At 43.5% G+C, this 12319-nt stretch overlaps 1 protein-coding gene across 2 annotated transcripts in view; it reads left to right on the top strand.

Annotated features, from left to right (window-relative positions):
* The first annotated feature begins 2575 nt into the window (after positions 1–2575).
* Smg1 (SMG1 nonsense mediated mRNA decay associated PI3K related kinase) overlaps positions 2576–12319 on the top strand; it is a 101599-nt gene continuing 91855 nt past the window's right edge. The window contains exon 1 of one of the 2 annotated variants that reach the window (XM_031388029.1): positions 2576–3068. In XM_031388029.1, coding sequence (XP_031243889.1) covers positions 2983–3068 — 86 coding nt within the window. In that variant the 5' untranslated portion in view covers positions 2576–2982. The remainder of the gene's footprint in view (positions 3069–12319) is intronic. The other variant, XM_031388030.1, reaches the window with a different exon arrangement.

Genomic DNA, 12319 nt, shown 5'->3' with positions numbered 1-12319 from the left:
ACATACCGTAGTCTCACAGTGCCCTTTGCTAGCACTGCTTATGAGGGTTAATTATTTCTAAGATGAAGCACCCACGAACATTTGGAAACACACACACACACACTCACATACACACACTCACACACACACCACAGACAGATAAGAATTGAACAATGGGATATAATTTCTGCTAGCCATCTTTTTTGACACCTTCTAATTGTCAAACTAATAGCCATATGCTTCAGAAAAACTACAGACTTGATTTTTTTTTAAAATTTATTTATTTACTTTGTGTGTATGCATTTGTATGAACACATTGCGGCGCATGTGGAGGTTAGAGGATAACTTGCAGGTGTTGGTTATCTACTACCACCAAGTAGATCCCAGGATCAAACTCGGTCTTGACAGTAAGTGCTTTTCCCTGCTGAATCCACCTCAGTGGCCCATATAGCTGATCTTTACTAAAGGATTTCTTTCTTTCTTTCTTTTTCTTTTTTCGAGACAAGGTTTCTCTGTGTAGCCCTGGCTGTCCTGGAACTCACTCTGTAGACCAGGCTGGCCTCGAACTCAGAAATCTGCCTGCCTCTGCCTCCCAAGTGCTAGGATTAAAGGCGTGCACAACCACTGCCTGGCGCAAGTGGACATTTCTAAAGGTGCCCAGAGCAATTTCAGAATGGAAACAATCTTATTGAAGAAAGTATCATTATTTATAGCGCTGGCTATTGAACAGGAGGCCTCAAACATGGCAGGTGACCACACTGCTGCAACACAAAACTACTTTTTCAGCTCCATTATTGTCTTGTTTTTTACAGTATGTTGGTGACCAGGCCTGGTTCTGGCCAATTTCTTGTGGGAATTTCTGTGTTGAGTCAAAGATCATATTTTTCAGAAGGCTTCCCCCTCTTCTTCTGCAATAGTGGGCAACGTGGGTGGCAGGAAGAGAAAAAAATTCATTTGGTTATCTTTTGGAATTGCAGGATCATCCTTCAGTGAGGGGTTTGTGGGCATGCTCAAGGATCAGATGGTGGAAACATGTAAGGGATATACTCATAGGGAGGTACCGCCCGATAATTAAGTACTTTTAGTAATGATTTTCTTTTTGGGAGGTTGGGTACGTAGTTTCTCATGTAGGCCATGTTTGCTGGAACTTACTATGTAGCCAAAGGTGAGCTTGAACAACTTCAGGCTTCCATTTCCTGAATGCTGGGATTACAGACAGGTTGTCATGTTGCATTTATGGGGTGTTGGGGATGGAACCCAGTGATTTGTGGTTGCTACTGCTTTGAGCATTCTACTTTTTGAGCAATGTCCTTGGTAACAATTTTGAATTACTTAAGTAATGTATACATATGTCTCTTGTAATGCAAAATGATGAATGGCCTAAAAACTTTATGTGGAAAAAGTTTTAAATACTTGCTTGATGTGTATCTTGACTATTTTTAAAGATGAGCCTGAAGCTAGGGAGATAACCCAGTCATTAAAGTGCTTGCCTTGCAAACAGGAGAAACCACCTGAAAAAAGCCAGAAATGGTGTCACTGTTTGTAAAACCAGCTTTGAAGAAACGGACAAGCGGATTCCTGGGGCTCTCTGGCCAGCCAGTGAGAGATCTTGCCTCAAAATACAAGGTAGCTGGAGGCTTATGAGCAACACTTGAGGTGGTTCTCTGGACTTCACGTGTAGACAACTCACACAATTGAGTATACTGCGCTCACATAATGTGCCCAATGCTGTATCTAATTCTTTCAGGAGTGTGTGGGTAACAGGCCTCTTACCACTAGAAGGAACCAGAAGATTACAGAGCACAGTTCATGTGGCAGGTAACAGCCGTTGCTTTTCATATTTGGGAAAGTGTATCAAGACTGCATGACATTTCAGGTGGGGGCTGAAAAGGTGTCCCTTTCACTTCCCCCTCCTGGATTTTATTATTCTGACTTTCCCCCTGAGAGGATGGCAAGCAGGTGGAAGCACGTGAGCGCCAAGGGCACGTCGGTGTGCGCGCTTCAGCGCTCAAGGGCACGCCCCCTCCCGTCTTCATTGGACGCCTGTTCACACCTGACTGCCGGTCCTTCCAGAGTATGGGAGGGGGTGTGTGGACCCGGGGTGGAGATCCCCCTCTCCCATGATGCCCCGCGGTGGAGCCACAGCGCTCTCCACCACCCGCGGACAGAGCCGCAGTCCAGGACGCCCAGGGAGGTCGGCTTGGGTCTCTGCCCTCAAGTAGTTCTCGCCTTCTCCCCAAAGCCCCACCCCTCTTGGCTACACCAACGCGGACCTCGCCTTGAAGCTATGCTCTCGGGACTCCAATGCCTCTCGAGCAGGTCCCACATTCTCTCTCTCTCTCTCTCTCTCTCCCTCTCTCTTTCTCTCTCTCTCTCTCTCTCTCTCTCTTTCGCCCCTCCCCTCTCCAGGTTCAGAAGTCACAGACCCCCGCCCCAACAAGTCCCGCCCTTCTTCCCCAGACTTGGGGAGCGCCGGCACCGCCCCTGCTAGGTGACCCCTAACCCTGTCATAAGCCCCGCCTCTAGTTCATATTCTGTGACCAATAGCCCCGCCTTTCATCCCGAACCCCGCCCCTCTCCGGGCTCCTAGGGCGCCGGCACCGCCCCTCGCTCCCAGCATGCCGTGCGGCAGCGGCGGCGCGGCGGGCGGAGCCGGGAGGCGGGGAAGCCGTGGCCGTGTGAGCGTGAGGAGCCGCCGCCACCGCCTCCTCGCTGTCCTCGTCCTCCTGGGCCCCAGCGTCGCGGGCCGCGCGCTGCCCTGGAAGAGACGTCGCCTCGCCTGCCTCCGCCTCCCCCTCGCCGCGCCGCTCCCGCCTCCTGCTCCTGCGTTGCGGGCTCCAGCGGAACCCGGAACGGCCGTCCGCCTCCCCCGCCCTCCGCCGCCCCCTCCGCGGCTTCCTCCTCAGCCCCGGGCCAGATCGCAGTGTCGGCGGCGGCCGGTTCAGGCGGCGACTCGCGCTTCTTCGGGCGGCGGCGCTTGGCCATGTCGTGTCGGGGAAGGTAATGAGCCGCAGAGCCCCGGGGTCTCGGCTGAGCAGCGGCGGCGGCGGCACCAAGTACCCGCGGAGCTGGAATGACTGGCAACCCAGGTGGGTGACCGCGTCGAGCCTCGCCTGGAGCTGGCCGAGGCCTAGGCCCGCGGGACTGGGAGGCGCGGCCTAGGCCCGCGGTCCCTGGAGCCGGGTGCGGCTTCCTGGGTGTCCTCCCGGGCTGGCCGGGCAGGAAAGCCGCGGGCAGCCGAGGCCTCTGTGCCCGGCTGCCCGCCTCAGCCCGATGGCTGGAGCAGTGGCTCTGAGCTGGGGTGGAGGAGGACTTTCCACTGCCGTCTGCCTCGGAGTTGAGATTTGAGGTCCAGGAAACCTTCCTGTTACCCATTAACTTCTTCGCCTCCTCGTCCAGTCCTCACGCCAAAGACCACCTTAACTCTGCGCCCTTCTGGACTCCCACGTGTTAATAAGTGTATTTTAAAAGCTCCGAACTCTACCGAGGTCTTCCTCTGACTTTAGACAGGATGTTAGGCGACCAAAAGATAAGATTGTGGAACTGTGAATGGAGTCAACACAATCTGGCACTGGGCATTTTAAGTTTTCCCCAACTGCAGCAATAGTTTTTCTGGTGAACAGTCATTTCCCTGGGCGCTTTGGAGTGAATTTGAATTCTAAGGAGTAGAGAAATTTCGTTTTGCTGAAGGAGTTGGGATCTGGTTGGATTTAAAATATTAAGAGCATTAACACGAAAGAAAAGTTATTTCTAGTCAGGTTTTTCTGATTATGGACTGGTTGTACTTAATGTAGGTTCCCATTCTTTCTTTGCTGAGTAAAGGCTTCAAGTATTCAGAAACTACTTGAGCTTTAATAGTGCCTAGGACTTATTTTCAGTAGAAGTTGATACATTCCTTGAAGTACACAACGTTGTTCAGAAATTGGCTGCATGAATGGAAAGCACACACTTTTTGGTGTTGGCCTTGCTTTCTAGGGGATCCTCTTAATTTCAGAACAGTTTGGACGTGGAGGATTCTATGAGAAGTTAGCGTGTTACATTTTAAGAGTTGGTAGAGAAATGCTCTTTGGTTAGTAGGGGTACACTTATTTTGTTTAACATGCATTCCTAAAGATTTTGTCTCTTAGAACTGATGTTTGTGACTAAATGATTTTAAAAATGAATGCCTAAGTCTTGAATTGAGATTTGAAGCAGTAATAAAGTGTTTGCAAAATCGTCGCTTTGACTTACCCTGCATGAAGGTTTGTGCAGTGTGTTAAATAAAACAAGTTGATTCTTTTCAGTGATATGCTTTGTTGTTTTCACTGTTATTAAAATGTGTGAGATTTGGTTTTAAACAGCTGATACTTTAAGCGATAAATGAACTTGAATTTGACTTTTGATAGAGTTCTTTTTTAAAAATGGACTCTACAGCTGGTGCTCACTTTTAATCCCAGCACTTGGGAGGCAGAGGCAGGTGGCTTCCTGTGAGTTTGAGGCCAGCCTGGTCTGAGTTCCAAGACAGCCAAGATAACCCTTGTCTCCAGAAAACAAATAATGGATTCTACTATTTTTTTAGCATTATGATCTGTGTGTGTGTCTCACACACACACACACACACACACACACGCAGAATGGCTTATACTGTTACGGAATATGTTAGTAAATGTTTCAAATACTTTTGTTTCTTGTCTGAGTGTGAAAGGATGGAAAAAGGATGAAAACTTTCTAAGAGCTCTGATTGAATTCTTGGGTGGAGGGTACTCTGAGGTGCACACTTGGCTTTATGGAGTAGCAGTTTACAAGGCTGGAGATACTTGCTTTCTAGAGGAAACAGGATTATACACATACCTCATAGCAAAACTTGGCTTATTTGTAAGGTGGTCACAATTGATAGACAGTGGGAAAAACTCATGTTTGTAGGTCATAATTTTCATAGTAAAAGTTGAGGTCATTCTCCTCTCTCTACTCAGAAAGATGAATGGCTAATGACAGAATGGAGACACTCCCACCCCCCAACATGGCCAAGTGCTTTTTCAAGTACACAGAGGCTAGTTTATTCAAATAATTTAAAAAAATCTTTTACTTGTCTGTTTGGGCATTTCTTTATCACAATGAGACATGAGTGGGTGAGTGAGTAGAGATCAGAGGACCATACATAGGAGTCTGTTTTCTTTTTCTATCATGTGGATTCTGTCAGTTTAACTCAGGTTATCAGGCTTGGCAGCAAGTGCTGAGGAGCCATCTTGCTGACCCTTGAATCTTAAAAAAAATTTACTAATTTTATATGTATTTATATGTGCCTGTAGTTTTTGTATGTACACCATGTGTGCGTAGGAGCCAGAATCTGGTGAGGAGGGAGTTAGATCTCTGGACTGAAGTTACTGGCAGTTGTGAGTCATCATGTGGGTGCTGGTAACCAAACTCTAGTCCTCTGTAAGGTCAGCAGCTGCTGAGTTCTTTCTTCAGTCACCCCGCCCCCTTCCCCAGGGTTTCCCTGTATAGCCCTGGCTGTCCTTGAACTCTTAACTGTAGACCAGGCTGGCCTGGAACTCAGAAATCTGCCTGTCTCTGCCTCCCAAGTGCTGGGATTAAAGGCGTGTGCCACCACTGCCCAGCCCCTCTCCTCTCCTCTCCTCTCCTCTCTTCTCTCATCCTCTCTCTCACTCTCTTCCTCTCTCTCACTCTCTTTTTCTCTCTCACTCTCTTTCTTTCTTTCTCCCTTTCTTTCTTTCTTTCTTTCTTTCTTTCTTTCTTTCTTTCTTTCTTTCTTTCTTTCTGAGAAAAGATCTTGTTTAACTGAAGATAACCTGATTGAGCTCCTGATCATGTTTCCACTTCCCAGATGCTGGCAGTTTAAGTGTGTTACTGCCAGGCCTATTTTTATTCAAATAATTTTTATTAAAAATAATTATTTGTCTTTTCTGTACCATTTTTCCCTCTGATTTTTATGGAGGGGCAGGTGAGGAGGAATCAGACAACTGAGAATTTAATTCTTGGGTTGGGAGTGTATGAAGCAGCCCTGGGTTTGATCCCCAGCCATGTAACCAGGGTGTGGTAGTTAGTACATACCAGTAATTCCAACAGTGATGTTTTCATTGGATCAGAAATTCAAGGTTACCTTCCGCTATGTAGTGAGTTCCAGGCCAGCCTGAGCTACACAAGACTGCCTCAAAACAGAAACAGAGCAGCATTTTTTTTTAAAAGATTTATTATTATATCTAAGTACACTGTAGCTGTCTTCAGACACACCAGAAGATGGCGTCAGATCTCATTACAGATGGTTGTGAGCTACCATGTGGTTGCTAGGATTTGAACTCAGGAGCTTCGGAAGAGCAGTCAGTGCTCTTTACGGCAGAGCCATCTCACTAGCCCAAGCAACAATTCTTGTCAGCTTCTTTTAATATTAGTTTGCCAGTCTGTCCTGTCATAGTAGAAGTAATCCCTTTTACATATCCACAGGTAGTGTCTTTGGTGGCTGAGTAATGGGCTACTGTGGTAAGGGCAAGCTTACCAAGTCCACTAGAAATAGTCTTTAAGAGTGTTTACAGAGCACTGGGCTTTTAGTCAATCATGTGTCCTCCCAGGGTTTCTCTGTGTAGGCTGTTCTGGAACTCATTCTTAGTCCAGGTTGTTCTCTTAACTCAGAGATCTGTCTGCCTCTTCCTCCTAAGTGCTGTGATTAAGGACTCCACCACTGCCTGGTTGTAGACTTGTTCACTGTGCTCTCCTTCAGAATTGTTAGGTAAGAGCTTTGTGGGCTATGGTGTCACATACCTATAATCTCAGTACTTGGGAGGCAAAGGCAGGCTGTTTAGCTAGAGTCTATCTTGCAAAGAAAAAGAAATGAGTGATGTTAGGTTTTATTATTTACTTGTAACCTGTTACTATCTCAGACAAAAAGTTGGGAAGATTTTGGGGATCTTCCCAACCATTTTGTGCTGAACAGAGGCCTATCTTTGCCACTAGCGCAAGTGTGTTATTTTCTGGATTTTACGTATATGGAAAATACCTAGTTGTATCCAAAGATAGAGATCAGAGTGTTTCAAGAGTTTTTTGAGCTGGGTATAATGGTACACACCTTGAATCTCAACACTCTCAAAGCAGTGGCAGGTGGATCTCTTAATTCATAGCCAGCAAAGGAAAGCTACAGAGTGTGACCTGGGGAGATGGGTCAGTGAGTAAAAAACACTCAGCACCAGACCTGTGACCTGAGTTTGATCTCTAGAAATGCTTGGTAGGAGAGAATCAAGTTCTTCTGAAGGTAACCTCCACATTCCTGTAGGTGACTTCCATATAAGCACTGAGGCACACATGCACACACAGTAATTAAACCTTAAAAACTTTTGACATAGGGTCTCATATAGCCCAGGCTGACCTTTGAGACCCAACAATCTTTACCACTTGAGTACTGGCAGTTACAGGTATGTGCTACATGTCCAGCCAGAATTCTTTGTTTGAAAGTTAAGTGTGTAGTTAATTATTGTACATTTTAATATTCTAAATTGACAATGACTAATTTGAATAGGGCTGGAGAGATGGCTCAGTTCTCAGTACTCACGTTGGGTAGCTCACAATTCTTTGTAAATCTGGCTTCAGGGCATCTACACACATTACCCCCCCCCCATACATATTGAAGAAAAAAATGCATTCAATAGGTCTTACTCCTATACTTGAAAGTCTTAGGAGTTTAGCACATACGTATTGTTATATATTAGATAGCTTGTGGTGCCCAAGTTTTATCTGCCTAGAGATTTTACTCTGTAGCCCAAGCTGTTCTCAGGCTTCAGGTACTCTTCCCCCAACGTTGAGTAGCTGGGGTTACTGGTATGTGTCATAGTACCCTTCTATTTCTAGGCTTCTAAATGGATGAAACAGTATTGGAACTACCATAAGTTACCATTTTTAGTACCATTTTACCAGATCAAAGTTCTAAGGAGTATAAAACTCCATGTGAAAGATTAAAAGATACAAGTGTTGGGCTGGAGAGATGGCTCAGCAGTTAGGGACACTGACTGCTCTTTTAGAGATCCTGAGTTCAATTCCCAGCAACCACATGGTGGCTCACAACCATCTGTAAAGTGATCAGATGCCCTCTTCTGTTGTGTCTGGACACAGCTGCAATGTACTTATATATATAAAATAAATAATTAAAAAGTGTTGTGAAATTAGAGTTATATTTATGTCTGGTTTGAAAAGTTGGGTTTTAGCTGGGTAATGGTGATGCTTGCTTTTAGTTCTAGCACTCCCTGTGAGTTCCAGGCCAGCCTGGTCTACAGAGCAAGTTCCACAACAGCCAGGGCTATACAAAGAAACCTTATCTCTCAAAAAAAAAAAATAAATAAATAAATAAAAATAAACATGAAGTTAGGTTTCTAATTTGGAGACAGGGTTCTCACTACTATAGCCCAGGCTATCTTAATGCTCCTTGCTCAGTCAACTTGTGGAGTGCTAGAATTACACAGGTAGGCAGGCTGTATAGTCTGGCTGGCCTGGAAATCCCTATGTGGATCAGGGTAGATCTGCCTATCTCTGCCTTCCAAGTGCTAGGATTAAACATGTGTGCCACCTCAGCTGGCTGACATTAGATTTATGAGACCAGAATTGTTTGTTGTACTTTTTTATGAGTTTGTAGTAAGTCTGGTATCCATAGATATGTAATATACTGAATAAAAAACAGCTAAAACTGAAGAGCCACATCTCATTGCTATGAATGGAACTTTAAGTAGAGTTTAATAATTATGTTTGAATTTTTGTTTGGTCTGTATTGTTTACTGGGCTCAAGTGGTCCTTCTGCCTCAAGGAAACACAGCTGCAGAATTTAATATTTTTTTTTCTTTTTTCTTTTAGACAGGGTTTCTCTGTGTAGTCCTGGCTATTCTGTTTTGTTTTTTTTTTTGAGACAGGGTTTCTCTGTGTAGGCTTGGCTGTCCTGGAACTCACTCTGTAGACCAAGCTGGCCTCGAACTCAGAAATCCACTTGCCTCTGCCTCCCAAGTGCTGTGATGAAAGGCATGTGCCACCACTGCCAGGCTAGAGTTTAATATTTTCATTATCAAATAAGACCTTTATAAAAAACATTTGGCAATTATATCTTTAAGCTGAACATTTTTATCTTTCTTAATTCCTTAAAAAAAAAAAATCTTTTGTGGCTGGGCGGTGGTGGCGCATGCCTGTAATCCCAGCACTTGGGATGCAGAGGCAGCCAGATTTCTGAGTTCGAGGCCAGCCTGGTCTACAGAGTGAGTTCCAGGACAGCCAGGGCTACTTAGAGAAACCCAGTCTCGAAAACCAAAAACCAACCAACCAACCAAAAAAACCCCAAAACTTTTGTGTATGAGTGAGAGAGGGGGTAGGGGGATAGAGAGACATACATGTGACACAGTGTGCATGTGGAGGTCATAGGACAGTGTTGTGAAGTCAGTTCTCTCCATCCACCTTTATGTGGGTTCTGGGCATAGAATACCAGCCAGCCATCATGGTTATTGACAGCAAGTGCCTTAGCTCATGAGCATCTTGTTAGTCCTTCATTCCTTTATAAAATTGTAGTGAGCTTGAACTTCAAATTAGTATTTAAACTTTTAAAATTAATTTTAAAATTTTCATTTTAAATGTGTGATTATTTTGTATGTTTGTGAAATATGTGCATGCAGTGTCCCCAGAGGCCAGAAGAGGGCATTGGATCCTATAGGACTGGAATTCAAGATGGTTGTAGTTGATAGAAATTGAACCTGAGTCTTTTGCAAGAGCACTCAGTGCACTTAACTGCTGAGCCATCCTTAAATCCCTATTCAAATTTTAAGAAATCATAAAATAGTTTTAACTGTGTGAATATGGCCCGGCAGTGGCGCACGCCTTTAATCCCAGCGCTTGGGAGGCAGAGGCAGGCGTATTTTTGAGTTTGAGGCCAGCCTAGTCTACAAAGTGAGTTCCAGGACAGCCAGGGTTAAACAGAGAAACCCTGTCTGGAAAAGCCAAAAACAAACAAACAAACAAAAAATAAAAATGAGAAATAAGGAAGGCTTTTTTTTTTTTTTTTTTTTTTTTTAAAGGAAGGCTTTTAAAAACGACAGCATATTGTACTCTTAAGGCCTTATTATCTACATGTATTTGATCGTACAAACTATTGAACTGTTCTCAATGGCAAGGCATATGGATTTGTGTGTTACAGTGTTGGTGTAACTATTTCTTTCTTTCTTTCTTTCTTTTTTTTTCTTTGAGACAGAGTTTCCCTGTATAGCCCTGGCTGTCCTGGAACTCAACTCTGTAGACCAGACTGGCTTCAAACTCAGAAATCTGCCTGCCTCTGCCTCTCAAGTGCTAGGATTAAAGGTGTATGCCAACACTGCATGGCAACTATTTCTATATTAATGGTTTTAGAGGAGGGAAAGCTGTACAGCTTAGTTGAAGTCAGTGAGGTGAGGAAATTGGTCTATATAGTTTTCATGGTAAGTTTGGAGAAAATCACAACCAAACAGAAAGGCTGCTGTAATATATAAGCTGTCCCCAATAAATACTATGTTTATTTAGATGCAGAATGCTTGTGAGGAGTAAGACGATGAAGATGGGGAGCTGGACTGGAACTACACTGTTGGCTTTGGTCATAGTTGAAGTGTAATTGGGATAGTTTGAGGAGTTGTTGAAGTCTTACTAGCAGCAAATTGGTTCAGTTAGGAAGATTAATCTGTTGTTGGTTCTTGAAGGGTAAGTAAGTATTGTATGTACAGTTGGCAAAGCCTAGACAAGAGACTGCTGAGGACCTAAGTTATGTATTCTGTGTTCTGTTTATAGTGCATGATTGAAGCTTAGACAAAACTGTTCCCAATAGTAGAAACTTGGACTAGCATAATTCATTTGTCGTCTAGTGTTGGTTAAGGGTGACCACTTAGGTGAGCCTTTCTGCTTGCCCACGCTGAATTCACCTTACATATCACACCTATACAACAGATGTGACCGTAGTGACTTTTAAGAACACTGAATTCTTACAGTGCTAGGGTTTTCTGCCTCCCCTACCTTAATTACCAAAAAAACAGATCCGAGGTATTCCTGTTATTGATTGAACTGTCCTTGATGGAGTCACACAAGCTGTATGTTTCAGTTCTTCTCATACTGTCATTCTGATTACCTGAACTTGACTTCATTTTCTCAAAGCTTATTGTATTTTTGGAACTAAAAAACAAGATAGAATTTCTCTTGTATCAAGACTTAAAAGCAGAGTTTAGAGAATTTGTAGTTTTAACTCTTATACAAAATATCTCAACTTACTATAGTTTGTTTTCTGTTTTGTCTTTAAGAGTGTAACCAGCTTAGTGCATTTGCTTACTCAGAACTGTTTGGCTTTAGAAAGTTAGTTCTGCTCCCTCTTCTGTTTATTGAGTTTATTTACTCAATGTATGCATGGTTCATGTTTTTGAGTGATTTTTTTTTTTTTTTTAAATGGATGTGAGTACCTCTGGTCCTTAATAGAAGGAAGGCTATGCTAATTAAAATTCATAGGTTTTATTAATCTTGAAAAACACTTTGCTATTATTTTGAAATTCTTTTCTACATTAGTCTCTTACCCCATGTCTACTATATCTATATGTATTGCTTAAGCAGTCCACTCACTAAAATACTAAGTACTGGGTTAAGGCTTCTGATGTCCTGGGGCAATGGCAGTTCTGCATTGGTTGGAGGAATGAAACCCTGCTTCCCAGAGCCAACAGATTTTCAAACAGTGCATTGCTGCATTCATTTTGATGTGTATATCCTTTCAAAAAGTAAAATTAATTCTGGTAAGCTAGTACTCACATTATTCATCATATAGCTAGGACCTTGCCTCTTTTCTGACTAGATCACTGGTATCACAAAATTAATACCAATATTTAGTTGAAAAGAAAGCAATCTAGAGTATGTTGTAAAAGGCCAGATGCACATCTTGCCTTGTCTTTACTGTTCTTAGGGTACATGAGGAAACATGAAGATGGTGTAGGTTCTCAGTGGCAGCAGGCCCATGGATGGAACTTGAGACAGAATGCGTATTGAGAAGCCAGGTTTAAAAGGAGCCACAGGTTACATAGTCTACTAAAAATGATTATGTCATTGTTTGGAATATTAGCAATATTATATAGCATGTTCCATATTAAATACACTGAAGTTATAAAATGAGCTTAGGAGTAATAATAAAGGTGTATGTAGTAATCATCTCACTGGCTGTAACAAGTTTTCCAAGAGCACCGACTGCTCTTCCAGAGGTCCTGAGTTCAAATCCCAGCAACCACATGGTGGCTCACAACCATCCATAATGTGATCTGATACCCTCTTCTGGAGTGTCTGAAGACAGCTACAGTGTACTTAGATATAATAAATAAATAAAATAAAT

This window comes from Mastomys coucha, unplaced genomic scaffold (genome assembly GCF_008632895.1).
Source record: "Mastomys coucha isolate ucsf_1 unplaced genomic scaffold, UCSF_Mcou_1 pScaffold21, whole genome shotgun sequence".
Taxonomy (NCBI): domain Eukaryota; kingdom Metazoa; phylum Chordata; class Mammalia; order Rodentia; family Muridae; genus Mastomys; species Mastomys coucha.
This window is presented reverse-complemented; position numbering and strand designations above follow the sequence as displayed.